Genomic DNA, 19,766 nt, shown 5'->3' with positions numbered 1-19,766 from the left:
GAAAACCAACAAGAATGAGTATGGCACTGACAAACCTTGAAAATATAACTAGGATTAGAACTGACAATCATCGGTTTCTGGCACTTCTAAGGGACATAACTCTGGTCAATAGTAGCAAATGATCTGGCTACCAGTGCCCCCACAGTGCTTTAAATTAACGGAAATCTTTATATACAAATGCCAAATAAATAAAAGATATTGAGTGGATATTTATACCTTTCATACTGCTAAGGCTTGATGAAAAGCTGCCTCATATAATTGTTTTTCTATTCACAAACAACTGAACCTATGTTCAGAATGTCCGCACCCATCGGCACAACTGACTTGTAAATACAACAAGCAAGAAGATAAATTGTATGCCACAATCTTTATGAATGGACAAACATTTGAATGAAAACAAAATTCCTACAGTAAACTAACATACAACACTATAAGCTTCTATAACACATTCTTTCTCCATCTGTTCACTGGAGGTATGTACAAGGCATGCTATTAATGAACAAGGCAGTTTCTACAAGCATTTGGATTAAATGTCTACCAATGTCACAAGGAAATAACTGTGAGTAGCCTCTGAAAGCAAATTCTTTTTGTCGGACCATCTGCATGCCCATATTGTCAAAGTTATTAAAAGTCAGTTTACAATACACCTAAACATAAATTTAACCAAGACATATAAAAAAGTACCAAACGTTGGGTACAGGAATATTTTTTAACATGTAGTATTCAAAATACTTAGGACCAGGAAATATTTGTTCATATTAGTATAGTGCAATGTCATGAGAGTTTAACAGTAGAAATATGGAACAAACAGGCAGTGAACTTAAAGGTTTTGTAAGATCATACCAGCATGGGTTTGTTTAGTCAGCTTCATGAAAACGAAGGTCAATGTCACAGTTACTGCAGACTGACAAAACAAGAATTCAGGAATTTTAAACTTGTTTGTAAAAATTGTGAGTAAAAAGAAACTAAAGTAAAACATATTTAGGAAAAAAACTAATATTTTGCCAGAAGTCACAGTAGCTTCTGTGATACAAAGAAAACTGAAATGGTTCCATAAAACCAAACCATTATATACTGAAGTAAAGTTAGGTATCATGAATATATTTTGGACATAGTTTCGCAGTGAAGACCAAGAACACAGTTTCATACAGATATTCCTAAAAATATTCATAATCCCTAATGTTTTATATTCAGTAGATGTTAAAGTGAATGTACAAGGTCATCATCGACCACGCCATTGGCAGCTGGTGTTGTACAACACAAGTCACTCTCTGCTATTCATATGTATGTACATTTTACAAATATACAGAAAGTGTTTTTAATTCCTTGAATGACCTGTCATTCCACATGGTACACACAGAATCCAGTGATCACAGACCTAGATGAATACTTGATTCCAACCAATCACATCAGGTTCATTTGAGAGTAATCATTTGATTGGCTATTTGTCTGATACACTTTCATGTTTTAATGATCTGCTTATGTTCAGACCAGACTTATCTCCATGAGGTAAGAAAGATAACTCTACAAGATAAAGGTAGTTCTGTGATTGGTTGATAAATATCAGCCCTTCCGTCCAAATTTCGTAAAACAATATATTACCTGTTTGCAATTTTAGACTTTTTCATTGGAAAACACACTTTCTGTACATAACTATCCTTGTTAGGTTCACAGAGGGCAATCACAGCATATTGGGCTGTTGTGGTGGCAACTATATACCCCCCTTGTGAGGCCAACCAACCACAGCATATTGGGTCGCTGTTGTGGCTACTACACAACCATCCTTGTGAGGCCAACCAACCACAGCATATTGGGTCGCTGTTGTGGCTACTACACAACCACCCTTGTCCGGCCAACCAACCACAGCCTATTGGGTCAGCCGTTTCGGCTACTACACAACCAACCTTGTCAGGCCAACCAACCATGCAACCAGTCACATGACCCTTCTAAAGAGGAGAGGGCACTGGGATAGCCTTGTGGTTAAAGTGTTTGCTTGTTGCGCCAAAGACCCGGGTTTGATTCCCCACATGGGTACAATGTGTGAAGCCCAATGGTGTCCCTTGCCGTGATGCTGCTGGATTATTGCTAAATAAGGCGTAAAACCACTCACTCTATGGAGGAGTTCTTCATGCAAAGAGGAACATATTGGTGATTTCTATAAAAGTGGAGACAATCTGACAAAGATTCTTGGAGCTGTCTGGCCTGGACCCTCGCTAGTATCATCTCCTGTAGGACACAGCCTTTGTTAAGGAATGACAGTATCACGAAGACATCAAGGATTGCTGTTCAAAATACAACCAGGTCGGCCAAATCATACAGTGATGAAATAAAGAAACACAATCCTGTTCTTAGGAAAACCATCTACAAACAGCACTTTTTGCCACAAATCAAGTGAAGGCGCCAGCCTCGGATAAAAACAGTTACAATAAAACCAGGCAGAAATATACACACTGTACAAAGTATATTTTTTTTTCATTCTCAAAAGTAAGATCTAGAATATGTTAATCCCCAATTGCCATAAAAACATGCATCTTCATCTTGGCAGGATACTGTATAAACTTAATACCTTCAAGAATGGTCTACATAGTTGGAATTTGAGACACCAGTTGAAAATACAAATTGACCAATGAAATAACTCCCTGGGTGATCTGAGAAGGAGAGGGGGAAAAAAATAGAACAATGAAGTGTTAATGATTGTCACTGTTTGGCAAAATTACCCCAAAACACAGAAAAGTTTCCTGATTATACTCTTGAAGGAATTTTAATTTATTAAGTAATACTCAATGGAATATGATGGTTCAAGTTCCTTAGGTTTGAGTTCAAAAGACAGATGGACTTTAATGGCATTGTGGTCAATTGGGTTTTGGAAGAGGTTAAATATCTGGATATTTGAGTGTGCAGATACCTTTTTTACATGTACATGGACACAAACCTTTGATTCCTAGACAAGCCACCATCTTAAACACTAGGATACCCTCTATCCAGGCAGTTCCAGAGCGATGATAAGATTTCAACATAGGCTTTGCTGGTGAAAGGATTCACTTTAACCACCTGTACACAGATGCAAGTCCTTACATGTAACAGCTTTTCTGATTGGCTGGATATCTACCAAGTCCTCGACATGTTATAACCACCTGTACACAGATGCAAGTCCTTACATGTAACAGCTTTACTTATTGGCTGGATATCTACCAAGTCCTCGACATGTTATAACCACCTGTACACAGATGCAAGTCCTTACATGTAACAGCTTTTCTTATTGGCTGGATATCTACCAAGTCCTCGACATGTTATAACCACCTGTACACAGATGCAAGTCCTTACATGTAACAGCTTTTCTTATTGGCTGGATATCTACCAAGTCCTCGACATGTTATAACCACCTGTACACAGATGCAAGTCCTTACATGTAACAGCTTTTCTTATTGGCTGGATATCTACCAAGTCCTCGACATGTTATAACCACCTGTACACAGATGCAAGTCCTTACATGTAACAGCTTTTCTTATTGGCTGGATATCTACCAATTCCTCGACATGTTATAACCACCTGTACACAGATGCAAGTCCTTACATGTAACAGCTTTTCTTATTGGCTGGATATCTACCAATTCCTCGACATGTTATAACCACCTGTACACAGATGCAAGTCCTTACATGTAACAGCTTTTCTAATGGCTACCAATTCCTCGATATGTTATGAAACATTTAGATGAAGGATCGCAGTATATACAGGAAGATTTTTTAACATGCAGCACACGTAATTGTAATCTTTTTCAGACATCAGTACATCACTGTGTTTACAACACCAGCAAACAGTCCAGTATTCATATCACTACACATAGGGACCCAACTTTTTACAATCTGTCAACCCTAAAGATCTTGGTCACGATCCTCAAAGCATTCGTAGCCCTATATCCGTAAGCCCATCACAAACTATACAGTTATGATAGCTCATAACGCTACAAATCCTTTAAGGATCAGGCCCAAGGAATGTAAAATATATAATCCTAGCTTAAACCCTTATTTATTACTGCCAAACTTGAATACTCACATACACATAATAACCAGAAATTGTTGCCTGACACATGATGAAGATACCTTCACTGGTTCTCCTGGCTGTGCTTATTCCTATTCTGAACCAAAAATGATATTTATCACAAATATTTTGGCAAAATTATGTCTGTTGCGAAGACTGAGTATAAAACTTCTTAAAACTATCCCCAAATGTTCATCATCTGTAACTATTGTGGATCACGTCCTTGAACTACATTTAGAAGTGATCAGATAAAGACAACAATTTATTGATGTCAGCTTCTTTATTTTGTTCATGTGTTCCTCAAAATAAACAAGTTGATATCCATAAATTCTCGCCTTTACTTTTTATCAGTATATCAGGCTCGTAGCAAGCCATTTTTTGTGTGCGTATGTTCAAAGCCTTCATGACTTTTACCCGAATTGCTAGTGTGCTCCTACCAATTCGGCCCAACATTATATGAGAAATCTGGGCAATGTTGTCTTTTCTTTAGACAGAAGAACAGCAGATATGATGCAATTCTAATACAATTGGGGCAAAGCAATATGAAAATTATAATGCATTCACATACATGTATAATAAAAATATCAGACATTGACATAGATATTTGCTAAAAGTAAAATGACAGCTGTACAGAAAAATGTTTTGGACATGGATGAAAATTCACAATAACTCCAATCTCATTAAAAACACATCTTTCACTCCAACACATACCTCTTTATGTAAAGGTCTGAAAACATCTCCATGGGAGGGTGTGTCAGTGAACTTTCTAATAAACCAAGAAAGGCAAGATACTATATGGGCAACAACTTCTTTCTTATATCATGATATGACATATTTGTATCGATTTGTATAGAGTTGTCAAGCAAACACACTCTTATTCTAAACACACTATAAGAACATATCCGAAACATCACATTATATAATTTAGAAGTTGTCATCTGTGTAGTATCATGCCTTTGTTGTTACTCACCAATTTCAAAAAATGCCAATCAAACAGATTAACCAATCAGTGTCAAGAATTCAAATTTTTTTTTTACAAATCATTCAGATAAGGATATCTGATTTTGGTATTCAGAGACTGAACATTTTTAGAATGATTATTTATGCCCAAAAAATCTTTTCGCATCATGTTGTTTCGCGGAGCACCGTTTGAGGTTCGCTTTTGCAAAGATTGAACATTTACAAATAGAATTGGTAAAGAAATGAGGCCACATCATTCAGAACATCTCACTACAGAACTTATTCCTCCTTCCTTTAAACTGGGAGGTGAAGGTCTGGTCACGATTCACCCTCGAGGGAGGTAACCTCAGATCTCACAGGAAACATATCAGATGATAAGATTTGAATGTAATAAGATTGCAGTGACTGTTTCTACAGCATGCTGATCAGTCTGCCTAGCAATGATCGCCACTGAAGATGGCACTATACACATACCGCTAAAACAGGAACAGCTACTATACACAAGCCATGCCTAACACCACTCCCTCCCAGGATATTTCATTTCTCCCTCAACTTCATGAAACTTTCATGGAAAAGCATAGCTTTTGCGGCGAGACCTGGCAACACAATCAGGTGTCACCATCCTGGTTGGGTTTCACCATCCTGGTTGGGTTTCACCAACCCGATCAGGTTTCACCATCTTGGTCGGGTTTCACCAAACTGATCAGGTTTCACTATCTTGGTCGGGTTTCACCAAACTGATCAGGTTTCACTATCCTGGTCGGGTTTCACCAAAGTAGATCAGGTTTCACCATCCCGATGAGGTTTCACCATCCTGATCAGGTCTCACCATCCTGATCATGCTGCCAGGTCTCACCATCCTGCCACCTCAAAATTTCAGCCACACTGCAACTCTACTCAGTGAAGGCCTTTCATGGCATTTTCTTGTCCTGTAAGCCACAAACTGCTGCTATCTTTTTAAAGATGCCATTAAGTCTAGAAGGTGGTGCATGTTCCGGGGAGTACCACACACTATCAGCTCTCGTAATGCGATTAGGGGTCAGATAGAACGGGGCGTCGTCTTCAACAGTGTGGGGTGGACGCTTGTCCCGATAGAGCTTGTACAACCTAACATAACACCTCTCGGGATCTTCCTTGTCAGCGTAAATCTTACCCCCCTTGAATTTGCCTGCAGGGCATTCTAAATATTCATGTCCATCTTCATCTTTTGTCAAATGGAAATCGCCCCATGTGAGATTGAAGTGGTCAGCTGGCTGTTTGATGCTAAAGAAATAGTTGTTCACAAACCACATGGTGTTGAGCAGGGTGTCTGGATTACAACCACCAAGCTCACCTGCTTCAAACATGATCGTGACATCGTCCTCGGTAATTGGAGTCTGCACCACAGGACCACCCTTAGATCTTGCCTTCAGCTCACCAATCTTGTCCCTGAGGATCTGATTTGAGTGTTTGAACTGGTCGTCTTTGGTGATTGAGAAGGGGTAATTGGCATCTTGGAGATACCGATCTAAATGGCAATGAATTTTCTTCAAATATAACGGTCCAAACTCTTGGCCATTGTTTTTTCTAAGGGTCAAGAAGAAGTCTGAGAGTAGGTTATCAAGTCTTTCAGGGTGGATTGTCTGAATTGGCTTCATTCCCTCTCCCCTCTTCTTCTGGTAATCATTAAACAATTTCAAAGCATGACGCTGGTTCTTCAAGGAGGATTTGTATTTCTTGATTTCCTTGTCATCAGATTCCCCTTTGGATCCTCCAGGCTGAGAGTCTTCCATCATCTCCTGGCTTAGCTCAGCCAGCTCCTCATCTTCCAGAAACTCCTCCATGTCAACCTCAACAAACTCATCTGTTTCTTCATCAATCATCAGCAGAGACTTGTCAATCACCTGCTGTGGAACACTAGCAACCTCCTGAGGTCGGGCAAATCCAACATCAGGGGACCTCATTGAGATCTGAGAGGTGGACGGGCCTGAGAGCACAGTTGCACCTTGCACATTCTGCACTGGAACAGTGGGTCTTGGACTGTGTTTTGCCACAACAGTTGCAGCAGGAGGCTTCATTCCTAGTCGGACCGGAGCTTGTTTTGGTGATTGCATCCCTCTGGCAGCAAAAGCCATCTGCTCCCTGGCATAAAACTCTTCCTCGGGCATGGGGAAATCTTCTGGCTTCATTTCTGAAGCTTCATACTCAGGATCCTCAACCTCCTGCTTGACGAGGCTCAGATCAGGCTTGATTTCAAAGTCCTCTAAGATTGGAGGCTGACTGGTTTCTTGTTCTTGCTGAGGCTGGTGCCCGGACCACTCCTGGTCTTGGTCCATCATCTGGTCCATGGCCTCTGCATTGGATGTCCGGTTCCAGTTGCCTTGTGGGCGACCCTGCTGCTGGGGAGGAACATCCTCTGAGTCTGACTCAGATCCTGGACTCTGCTCCTCATCATCTGCAAACTGAGTGATCCTTGCAGCACCTGGCCTCTGAGGAACATTGGTCACTCTCTCAATTGACACGTTCCGATACACATAGGTATCACTGCCTTCCCATTCCTCATGCAAGACCCTGGTCTTGTGCCTGGCTTCAGGGTGATAGAAATGAGACTGGCCACCTTCTTCAGGATAGAAGTCTTGCTTCTCGGATTTGACAGGCACCATTTCTCGATCTTGCTGATGAGCAAAACCTCGCCTCTGTCCCGGCATCCTGGAACCGACACTGTGAGACGGGAGGCCTCCATTGTCCTTTTCCTGAAACACCAGTGATGACACATTAGAAACTTTGAGACCAAAGTTCCTCCCTCTTGGTCTCATTTGAGATTCCACGACTGCCTTTTGGTGCATCCTCGGGTTCTGAGGGCCTGGTGGAGGTGGTCTCCTCTCTTGTCTTGGTGGCTGTCCAGGACGACATCGCCCGTTCAGATTCTCCTTTGACCTTGGATTCAGTCTCTGCTGACGGCCAATATTCTGGCTCATAGGTTTCCCAGGAGTACGGAAGGCCTTGGTGCAGTAGCTCTCACTGATAACATTACCACAGCTCTGAACAAGCTCACTGAGCACATAGCGTTCCTTCTTGGTGTTGTCAATTTCAACACACACATAGCCACTGACTTCCACCAACTGATTAAAGTCCAGGAAAGATTTACACAGTTCTTGAAGATTGTCAACAAAGGTGGCAAAAAACTGCACAGAATACTGCTTGTCCATTTTGATTATCTGAGCACCCACTAGCAGTTATCTGAAAGAGAGAAACACAAGGTAAGAACAGAAAGATCACTGCATACTCTAAATAGCAACAAGCTAAAAACTGAAAGATTACTGGATATGGTACATACACATGTATATACCAGTATTCAGCAAGATAGAATTTACAAATGCCCACATTAACAAAGTGGAAAATACCAGAGTATTAGTAAGGACTGTTACAGTGCTTCAAAGCTTTCCACTGAAGGAACAACAAAACATTTTCTTCTGAATATCTAGCTTGTCCTATGAATTTATATTTTAAAAACCCAGAGGACAAATTACACTCTCCAGCATAACAAAAATCCCAGTGACATACGAAATCATTGCATTGACATTATATTATTATAGGTACGAAGATTTTATGTGTTAAATCACAAGTAGAGCTGAATCTCGGTATGGTTAGGGAGTGAAGCTGGTTTAACGTTGCTTAAACAGTATTTCACATGCTCATCACACACACACGCACGCACACACACACACTCTCTTGCAGACAAATGGACAGTGATTTTTCTATGATCTGCAACCAAAATCGAGGCAGGTTGGGGAAAAATTATACTGTTCAAAATTTGCTTTCTTTCAATGTCTGTTATAAATTCTGAAAAACTGGGAAACTGTTTCAAACTGACAAATTATATACTCATGGAAACAAATAAGGGAACACTTTAAAGTACAAGTGTTCCTTTATTCTTTTCCAGGTTTCTTCACAAACTTTTCACTGTGGATGAAATTCTGGAAAAGAATAAAGGAACATTTGTACTTTAAAGTGTTCCCTTATTTGTTTCCATGAGTATGTTTTGCCATTTGCACTGACATGAAACTAAACATCAGCCACTGAGCAGGTCCAGATAAACACTTTTTTCAACGTGTGCCACAAGAGAAGTGATACTGATAGAATACAGCAATGGTAAAAATATTTTTATTGAAGCTCAAACACAGAACAACAGAGATACAATGACATGCTTCATGACCTGTATGTTGATACTGACAACTATCTTCATACCATGAAACTGGAAGACCAGACCAGCAGTGTAGTGTTTATTTTCTTATTTTGACCACCACTTCCTTCCCCCATGATGAACTGTTCTTCTCATCCATACTTATCAGTAAACAGCTGTTGTTGTTTTTTGTTGCTTAACGCTGCACTCAGCAATTTTCCAGCTATATGATGGCAGTCTGTAAATAGTCGAGTCTGGACCAGACAATCCAGTGATTGACATCATGAGCATCGATCTACGCAATTGGGATATGATGACATATGTCGAACAAGTCAGCGAGCCTGATCACCCGATCCTGTTAATCGTCTCTTATGACAAGGATGGGTTCCCGAAAGCAAATTATAACCCGGATCTTCACGGGTTCAGTGAACAGTTAATAGCCATTTATAAACACAAGCAATTGCTGAAATCATTTTTGATCATTTAACATTGTTTTGATTTTGAAAGATGCTTCCTGGTGCTATGCAGTAGAACAAACTCAGCTATGTCTTATACACAATTGTGATCCTAATGTGATCCTAATGTGATCCAAATGTGAATGAGGATCAGGACAAGACAATGAAAACAAAAGGATGAAACAATCAAATGTCAGTTACTCAAACACAAATGCTTTGACACCACAAACCATCTGACATCGACCATGTAAATACAGATATTTCACAAGTTCAGCCAATCCTCAATACATGGCAGGTTTTGTATGCTCTAAGTTCCTGCACCACCGGTAAACACAAACATTGTAAAAATGTGGGGAATCACACCCAGGTCTTCGGTGTGACGAGCAAACACTTTAACCACAAAGCTATCTGAATGCCCATATCTTCCTCGATGTGGAACGTCTGCCAGAGATTCTGCGGTCATCTAGTCTGCTTCACTGCTTCAGCGGCAGGAAGTGATGAGGGTCAGCATTAATTGATGCAAATTGTAGGACATATTTGGTCTCTAATGGTTAGACAAACTTTGCTACTAAACTGCCATGGCATTACAATTAGTGCTACTCTCATACTTTAACATAATCTTACAACAGTCTTAGTGCCAAGATCAAACTACCCTACATAAACAATAACTTGCAAAAGTCATCTGAGTGAAGCTGACTTCAATAGCTGTAGTGCTGAAACAGCAGTAACTACCAGACTTTAACACAGACTTCAATAGCTGTAGTGCTGAAACAGCAGTAACTACCAGACTTTAACATAGACTTCAATAGCTGTAGTGCTGAAACAGCAGTAACTACCAGACTTTAACATTTAACACCAGACTTTAACATAGACTTCAATAGCTGTAGTGCTGAAACAGCAGTAACTACCAGACTTTAACATAGACTTCAATAGCTGAAACAGCAGTAACTACCAGACTTTAACATAGACTTCAATAGCTGCTGAAACAGCAGTAACTACCAGACAGTAGTAACTACCAGACAGACTTTTAGCTAACAGTGCTGGAAACAGCAGTAACTACCAGACTTTAACATAGACTGTGTGAAACAGCAGTGCTGAAACAGCAGTAACTACCAGACTTTAACATAGACTTCAATAGCTGTAGTGCTGAAACAGCAGTAACTACCAGACTTTAACATAGACTTCAATAGCTGTAGTGCTGAAACAGCTACCAGACTTTAACATAGACTTACACAGTAACTACCAGACTTTAACATAGACTTCAATAGCTGTAGTGCTGAACTACCAGCTTTAACATAGACTTCAATAGCTGAGTGCTGAAACAGCAGTAACTACCAGACTTTAACATAGACTTCAATAGCTGTAGTGCTGAAACAGCAGTAACTACCAGACTTTAACATAGACTTCAATAGCTGTAGTGCTGAAACAGCAGTAACTACCAGACTTTAACATAGACTTCAATAGCTGTAGTGCTGAAACAGCAGTAACTACCAGACTTTAACATAGACTTCAATAGCTGTAGTGCTGAAACAGCAGTAACTACCAGACTTTAACATAGACTTCAATAGCTGTAGTGCTGAAACAGCAGTAACTACCAGACTTTAACATAGACTTCAATAGCTGAAACAGCAGTAACTACCAGACTTTAACATAGACTTCAATAGCTGTAGTGCTGAAACAGCAGTAACTACCAGACTTTAACATAGACTTCAATAGCTGTAGTGCTGAAACAGCAGTAACTACCAGACTTTAACATAGAAACAGCAGTACCACTACCAGACTTTAACAGCAGTAACTACCAGACTTCAATCAATAGCTGTAGTGCTGAAACAGCAGTAACTACCAGACTTTAACATAACTTCAATAGCTGTAGTGCAGCAGTAACTAGACTTCAAGAGCTGTTGAAACAGCAGTAAAACATAGACTTCAATAGCTGTAGTGCTGACTTTAACAAACAGAAACAGCAGACTTTAACTACCAGACTTGTGTTGCTGGAAACAGCAGTAACTACTTTAACAGACTGAAACAGCAGTAACTACCAGACTTTAACATAGACTTCAATAGCTGTAGTGCTGAAACAGCAGTAACTACCAGACTTTAACACAGACTTCAATAGCTGTAGTGCTGAAACAGCAGTAACTACCAGACTTTAACATAGACTTCAATAGCTGTAGTGCTGAAACAGCAGTAACTACCAGACTTTAACATAGACTTCAATAGCTGTAGTGCTGAAACAGCAGTAACTACCAGACTTTAACACAGACTTCAATAGCTGTAGTGCTGAAACAGCAGTAACTACCAGACTTTAACATAGACTTCAATAGCTGTAGTGCTGAAACAGCAGTAACTACCAGACTTTAACCAGACTTCAATAGCTGTAGTGCTGAAACAGCAGTAACTACCAGACTTTAATAACATAGACTTCAATAGCTGTAGTGCTGAAACAGCAGTAACTACCAGACTTTAACAAAAACTTATGACAGAGATAACGATGAAATCATCAGTCACTGACAACAGGGCCCTGATCACTTCAATAAATCAAAACAAGTTTGATTGTCTACCTGTTCACTGAACTAGTTCCAGATACAAACAAATACTGATGAAAATTAGTAGAGGAATAACACCAGCTGCAATAGCATGAGAAGACACATGAGTCCCAAAACAATGAAGTAATCTGGTCTATGTAGTGACACATTTTATATACTAACAGGTCATATTCAGAATACTCTGTATGAAATTCAGTTTAATGAAAATGGAGCAACTTTGAAAAGCAGCAGTAGTCCTAAATTTGCATTTCCCACTTATGTTCATTTATTTTATTACTGTCAGTATGTTTCATCTTTAATACTTCACACAATACCCTGTCTCACAACAGCACTATTAACACTGCTAGGTCATCAATACAGGGATTTACCTTGAGTCCTGTATTTGAGAGTCCCTGGGACTCATGCTTATAATTTTCAAAGGTCCTGGACAACAAAATGGGGGTCCCAGACACTTAAATACAGGGTTGGAAATAACCCATTGCCCGACAGCCGAGTCCAGTGTTTTTTTCTGTCCGGCAAGCAAATTTGTATATCACACTGTACCGGTGTCCAGTTGACTTTCCAATGTTAATTATGTTCTTTATGTAAAAAATCAACAAGAAAACAGCTGGTATAGTGGAAAAATTATCAGGGCAAGTGATTTTACATGTGCCACTGTACCGGAGTACACTAGCAATTTTAAAGTTATTTCCACCCCTGAAATATTATTATTAATACTGTTATTGTATTGTGTATCATGATCAACACATTGTTACAGTAATTAAATTGCAAATGACACAAACGTATTTTGACTTTTCTCCATGTGGATGCACTAATAAATTCTGTTGCGTCCATTGTAAATTTTTATGAGTATAGGACGCACGAATTCGCGTCCTGTAAATCCCTGTCAATAACAATCATGATCTTAGTTATGGAATTTTCTTGCACTGAAGTCCACATGACTCTGCCATCCTCCTCAACACGCCCGTCAGGCGAGACACACCAACAGCATCAGGTGAAAACCACGGTCCACTGGCAGTGAAAGTAGGAACAGGGGAGAGATAGAATGCTGCATTGTCTGTGAGTGTGTCTGGAGGCCGCCGGTCACGGTATGTCTTGTACAAGGTGACAAAGCAGCGTCCAGATTCATATTCATCACTGAACACTTTCCTTCCTTTAGACTTCCCATTGACGCATTCCAACATTTCAAGTCCAAACCCTGTCTTGCACAAGCGGATGTCGCCCCATCTGAGGTTGTAGTGGTCAAAGTTTTGTTTGATGTGGAGGAACATGTTGTTCATAAACCACATCGAGTTGAGAAGTGATTCCGGACTCTCAGACCCAAGCTCCCCGCTCTGGAACATCACACTGATGTCTTTAGCAGTCACCCTGGTGCAATTTCGGGGCTTTGCCCGGGATCTTGCTTCTGCAATTTTACCTCGGAGAATTTGCCTTGAGTACTGAAACTGGTCATCTTTGGTGATGGAGAATGGGTAGTTAGCATCTTTCAAGTATCGCTCGAGATGCGACTGAACATTCCTCAAGGACATTGACCCAAACTCTTCTCCATTGCTCTTCCTCAAGGAGGAATAAAACTCAGACAATACTTCATCGAGCTTTTCTGGGTGCATGGTTTGTATAGGGCGAATCCCTTCCCCTCGCTTTTTCTGGAAATCGTTGAAAAGGTTGACAGCATATCTTTGGTATTTTAGTGAAGACTTGTATTTCTTCCTCTGCTTCTCCTCGTCACTGAGGATAGATTTCTGACCAGAAGAGGTCTGAGATCTTAGGTCACCCAGCGCCTCCTGACTAAACTCAGACAGATCATCATCAGAGGACTCGCCCATGTCGACATCCACTACATCATCTGAGTCTTCATCAATCACCACTACACATGACCCTTGGGAGACAGGCGCCTGTTGTTGGGGCAATGGGCAGCCTACGTGTGGACTCCTCATAGATATCTGCAGGGAGGGGGATGGTGAAGGTTCGGAGACACTAAGCTCATCTGCTGACTTGAGGGGCCCAGGAGTCTTTGCCTTGTGGGGAAACAGCCTGGCATCAGGAACTCGACTTGTATGCGCCAACATCTGCGCCGTAAAGTACTGCTCGTGAAGCACGGTCAGGTCATCATCAGACTCCTTATCAGAAGGTTCTGGCATCTCAACATCCTCACTGCTAGAGATGGTCACCATTTGGGAAGTGTTCGGGGACCACTCCTGACCTTCACTCAGAAGCTTATCAAGGTCAAGGTTTTGTTGACCATGATCCCATGGAGAATTGGGCTCAACATGGGATGATTTTGACAATTTCTTTCCATTCTTCATGACAGTATCCGAATTGTTAGTTTTATCTGCAGGAATATCATACACAAAAGTGTCTCTCCCTTCCCAACCATCCTGGGAGTACTGGCTTGATTTGGGCTGGAATATGTTCGACGGTGTCTTTATCCTTTCCTCAAATCCCCATTCAGGTTCTTCACCTTTTCCCTTCACCTTATCCTTCTTAACGTTTTCCTGGGTGGGCGACATTCCCCTTCCTGTCACTGCCATGGATGATACAGATGCTATTTTCAACCCAAGACCAGCATCTTGCCCAGACTCCTCTTCCACCTTATGGTCTGGGGTTTTCTGTGATTTAACATTACTTGGGCCAACAGCTTTAAATTTCAGATTATCATCCTTTTCACTGGCACCTTGGTTCAAGCGTTTCCTGGAACTGATGCCAATCTTTCTAGCTTGTGTTTTGAAGGCCTTGGTGCAGTAGCTCTCACTGATGACATTGCCACAGCTCTGTACAAGCTCACTGAGCACATAACGTTCCTTCTTCACGTTGTCGATCTCAACACACACATAGCCACTGACCTCCACTAAGTCCTTAAAGTCCAAGGAGTTATTACAATGATCTTGAAGGCTCTCCAGAAAGCTGGTGAAGAACTTCACTGAATACTGTTTGTCCATTGTCGACTGATCTCTCCGTCTTATCAGTTTCTGAAATAGAAGGAATTCACATTTTCAGATGTTGAAAAACAGAACAACTTTCGTAGAAAATAATACAGTGGAAAGAACAAATTAAATTGATTACTGTAATATTCCTCTCTGACAAATACTGCAATCAATTAGATATTAAACTGTTTATTCTGTTGTAAACTTGATAGAATTTCATGCTGAGAGACCAGTATACTTCCTCAGAATTTAACTAGAAAAACAGCATATTTTACAATAACTGAAACTGAGCTCAACTTTTGAAGAAAATGTTTTCCTAAAGAATTCAATCCCTTTTAAATGTTAGCTAATTGTTAACAAACTCTAAAGATGTTGGCTCCAATAGACCAAAATGTTTATGTCAACAAACTATCCACATATGTCTTGTATCCACCATTCTAAGGTTTCATCAACTGACAGATAGGACTTTTCTTGCTTGTTTCCTCACACCACAGTCACAGTGTGCAAAATTTATGCTGGTCCTATGGTCCATGGCTAGTAAAAATTCATCAGGACCACTAAATGATAAGTTTGCAGTGGTGCTGGTGGCCAGTGAATTTTGTTTTGATAGTTAAGTAAATCTACGAATGTTATTTTGGACCAGTGAAGTACAGACAAGACCACTAATTATTGTCCACTCACTGGTCCTGTGGCCTAGTGGGAGATTTTTGAAAGGTTTCTTTCCCTGCAGTCAGCAATATTCCAGCTATGCTACCATGGCCTGCAAATGAACCAGTCTGCGTGGTAGGTCTCATGAACACTCTCAGGTCGCGATAACCAAAAACTGACCACCCAATCCATAGTATATCGGGTTTTATTTATTTAATGCTATACTTACTCCAGCTACTGGACAGTGTCCATAAATAACTAAGCTTGGACCAAACAACCCAGTGATTGACATCATACGCAGTTGGGATACAATGACATGTCATCAGTCATGTCACGGAGAGTGACCAACCGATCCATTTAGTCATGTCTTACGATAAGCATAGGTGGCTGGGGGCAATATTATTACCAGGAACCCAAAAAGGTCATCCTACAAGCAATTTAGTGTTAGAAATGGAAAATGTCTGATTTTTACTTTTTGTATTACAATAATCACCCAAAGGAATGAGAAAGCAATCTCATTAAAATCAGATCTTCTACTCTATTACAATACCTCTCTCTATCAAGAACTAAATAACCCTCCATAGGAGATCCATCAGGCAACCTTTCTAATCAGCCAATCAGTGTTGGGGCTTCTAAATATTTGGAATGAGTGAAAGCAGAGTCACTGATTTCTGTTACATGAACAATGAACATAAACAGGCACTTCTGAATGGAAAATAATAAAGGCCATGAAATGTGAACATTTTACACCTGCTGTAGTGTTTGAGCTTCAATGCTACATCATCAAGGACACACTATAGTTCACAGTGTTTTCTTTCATGAAAATTAAATCTGAGGTGGTTCAGGGATAAACCTATACCAGTGTAGGAAAGATGTAGAAAAACAGGACTGGACAGATACCAGTCCTGCCAAAATCTAGCCTGTCCTCCAAATATAAATAAAACACCTTCGGCAGTAAATATTCAAAAAGGTTATAATCATTATATATATGTCATTGGTTTGCTAAAATTGACCCGACATGAGGACGGACTAGATATTTTTTTAACCCGTCCTCCACAAAATTCACCTGTCTTGGATGTTGGGACAGGCTATCTTTCCTACACTGCTATACCATCTGAAAACCTGATATCTCATTGGCTCAAGAACCCAACCTTCTTCAATTTGATAGGGTGTTGAAAGTTAGATTAAGATTCACCTTACACAACCTTCTATCGGAAGGCTTGTCAATTCTTCATACAGAGAGGCATCGCAACTGAGTCAAGATCATATTATAATGAGATTGGGCTAAGGCATGTTAGTGCAAACAGCTAAGGGAGGCAACCCTAAACAGCAGTTAACCTCCACTAGCCCTTCATTGACCTTGTTCATCAAAAGCAAGGATGGGAAAGCAAAACAGTCCAGATATTTATGAAAGCATTTGTTACAGTCTTGTGCAATTACAGAGTGCGAAAGTCACAGAAAAATAGGCTTAATAAATAGGTACCCACCGTCAAATTTTCCTTGGCCAAATGTCAAAATTGGAGACCGAACTGTTCAATTAGAAAATCGCTGACCTTATGCAAGTTCGAAACTATATGTGCCAGTTAATGTACAGCTAATTATATTGAAATGTTTAACGCAACACATGGCAGACAACATCAGCCTATAACCTAGACCTAATCATAACATTACATGTTTCACAAAAGTAAAAAATATTCATTAAATATTTTAGACAAAACAGTTCATACATAAGTATTGAGTAGTACCAAAAAATATGTAAGCATATAGGTGGCCATGAATAATTACTAATGCCAATTATAGATGAAGCTTTGGAGTAATCAGCGAAGATAAAACAAAGTAAAACAGGTTAATGCTAAGAGAGCCATTATGCAGGTTTTTGCTTCAAATTTTTATTAGCCTCAGAAAAATGAGAAACACATCGTCTAATGAGTTTCTTGAAGGCGTATAGAAGTTGGTATTCAAGTATAAGACAAAATATTATGGATGTCAACTTCTTCTTCAATGTAAACACAATGTTGTGGGAAAAGCCCTGAAAGATTGTGCATACAATAAAGACGTTGACAACCATAATATTTTGTCTTATACACATGGTCTAAAATATTCATAAAATTCATCATATGACATAAATTAACTTTCTTTCAGAAAGAGAATATGGTGGTTACACTTCTGAAGTAATATCCATCTATGTGTACAATCACTGGACTCCAGACTTGAGTGTTTTAACATTACAACCAATCATAAGCCTCCTATCATTGAGTCATGGATATCTTAACACTATCTGATTTGAAAACATGGCTCTCATGGCTCAGTATAGTCTTGCTGTAAATGCTTCACATCACAGGTGCAGTTACTATTTGAGCTCTGATATTTTATGCAAATAATTCATTGAAAAGAAAGATTTTTTTGTAGTTGTTGGCATCTTTGTATACTTAGTCAATTATTGACAGTAAATTATCATACGTGCCAGTAGAACCCAGGTATCTTTAGGCGGTTTCTTTAATTATATATCACTATTTAGCAATTCAAAATAATCACTTTTACTGTAATCAGTAACTCCTTCAATATGATGCCAGTACTAGCCGATATTGACCTGTTCTCACAGAAATGAACATATGCTCTTTTTAATAGTTACTGTCACTTTAAAAGTATTTTTGCACTTCAATGATTTAGTCATTTGCTCTATCGACAATAACTGATTATGTAAAAAGATGCTGAGAATGCTGGTTGATTAACCTAATTAGGACTTGATCATAGTGGATAGTTATTTGTTATGGACTTGGTGGAATGTATCCAACTACATTATGCATGGTATTTAGTTGAAACACTGCAAACATACATACAAAACATGACTTGTTAGAATGATCTATTCATGTGAGCAAATCACACATTTAGCTTCCATTATACCAACTGACAGGGTATTATCATTGCAGAATTATAAATATTGTTGTAGGTTTTGCAAACTCTAACTTCGTGTTCAACACATAAATATTATTCATTGGTTGTAACAGATATGCACTGAATATTTTCTGGGATGTTGAAATTATGACGATTTTTTTCATGGCTGCTCTAAAACGGTAGGCTGGATTTAAGAACCACAGTCAAGGCGGAAATCATGCGTATTCTTAGATGTTATCATATATACTGATATGAGCAAATAACGGCACATTCAAATCAAACCAAAATCGCCCACGCTAAAGCAATAATTGTACATTTTTGGTTTGGCTATCGAAGTGATTGAAGCGCCGTCATGTCGAAGCAGGTGCGCGCCCAACGCTCAAAAGGATTTGTTAGTCTTTTGATTTGATGATATTTGCAAATACGAATTAGGATAAACGTTGATAAGTTATTACAGAAAACAATAATGTTCACCGATTAAATGACGTAAACATCTTGCTGTTCTTTGCAGAAAATTTTCCCGCAGCACAGGAGAAAAACGGAAACAAATACAAGGGGGAGATAATTTTCATGTACGATTTACTCGAAAACTACTCGTACTGTTCAGAATTTGGAACGGAAACCTTCAAACGGTACTCGACATTTCAGTTGGACACTAAAAGTTTGTATTAATTTTGCCTCCAATCTGATTGTTTTGTTGAACGATTTCCATGATTTACAAAGAAAAGAGTGCTAAGAAATTTAAAGCGATTTCGTGGAGGAAAAATACGATAAATATAATGATAATACTAGTGATTTATATATTTATTTATTTATTTATTTATTTATTTATTTATTTATTTAAAATTTAATACGAAATGCATATAAATATTGCTAGAATGCTCGTTCCTGTTTTGACACCGCCCATGGTTTGTGATTTAGCAAAGAAACAAAACACATAATGTGTGGTCATTAGAATATTCGCCACCATTTTCGAAATGAAAAAGCAAAACCAACACAGCATTGATGGGATTTTATAGCATATGGCACACAGACAAAAAAAACAAATATGAAAAATTATAAATTCTAGAACCTCGAAGCCGGCTTCTTGATTAGCCATCTTTTGATATTTTAGATTCATCATGGTTCTTAATCAGTA

The 19,766-nt window shown here is 39.3% G+C and overlaps 1 protein-coding gene across 2 annotated transcripts; it reads right to left on the bottom strand.

Annotated features, from left to right (window-relative positions):
- Positions 1-352: 352 nt before the first annotated feature.
- On the bottom strand, positions 353-19,191 carry LOC124287853. 2 transcript variants are annotated; one of them, XM_046724338.1, is made up of 4 exons: positions 19,103-19,191; positions 3,218-8,217; positions 1,905-3,051; positions 353-1,843 (listed from the first exon to the last, which is right to left on the bottom strand). In XM_046724338.1, the coding sequence occupies exon 2, from the start codon at positions 8,184-8,186 to the stop codon at positions 5,910-5,912; it is 2,277 nt and encodes a 758-aa protein (XP_046580294.1). In that variant the 5' UTR covers positions 8,187-8,217; positions 19,103-19,191; the 3' UTR covers positions 353-1,843; positions 1,905-3,051; positions 3,218-5,909. The 2 variants fall into 2 exon arrangements, with proteins under 2 accessions (XP_046580294.1, XP_046580295.1); XM_046724339.1 differs by lacking the exons at positions 353-1,843; positions 1,905-3,051; positions 3,218-8,217 and adding an exon at positions 12,944-15,130 and having other exon boundaries at positions 19,103-19,178.
- Positions 19,192-19,766: the final 575 nt, after the last annotated feature.

The sequence above is a fragment of the Haliotis rubra genome, unplaced genomic scaffold (genome assembly GCF_003918875.1).
Source record: "Haliotis rubra isolate DU_JTF1 unplaced genomic scaffold, ASM391887v1 Scf407, whole genome shotgun sequence".
NCBI classification, from domain to species: domain Eukaryota; kingdom Metazoa; phylum Mollusca; class Gastropoda; order Lepetellida; family Haliotidae; genus Haliotis; species Haliotis rubra.
Note: the sequence above shows the minus strand (reverse complement) of the source record. Positions and strands in the feature narration are given on the sequence as shown.

Excerpts from the sequence above, each read along its gene's own strand:
- LOC124287853 (XM_046724338.1), bottom strand. The coding sequence starts at position 8,186 with ATGGACAAGCAGTATTCTGTGCAGTTTTTTGCCACCTTTGTTGACAAT.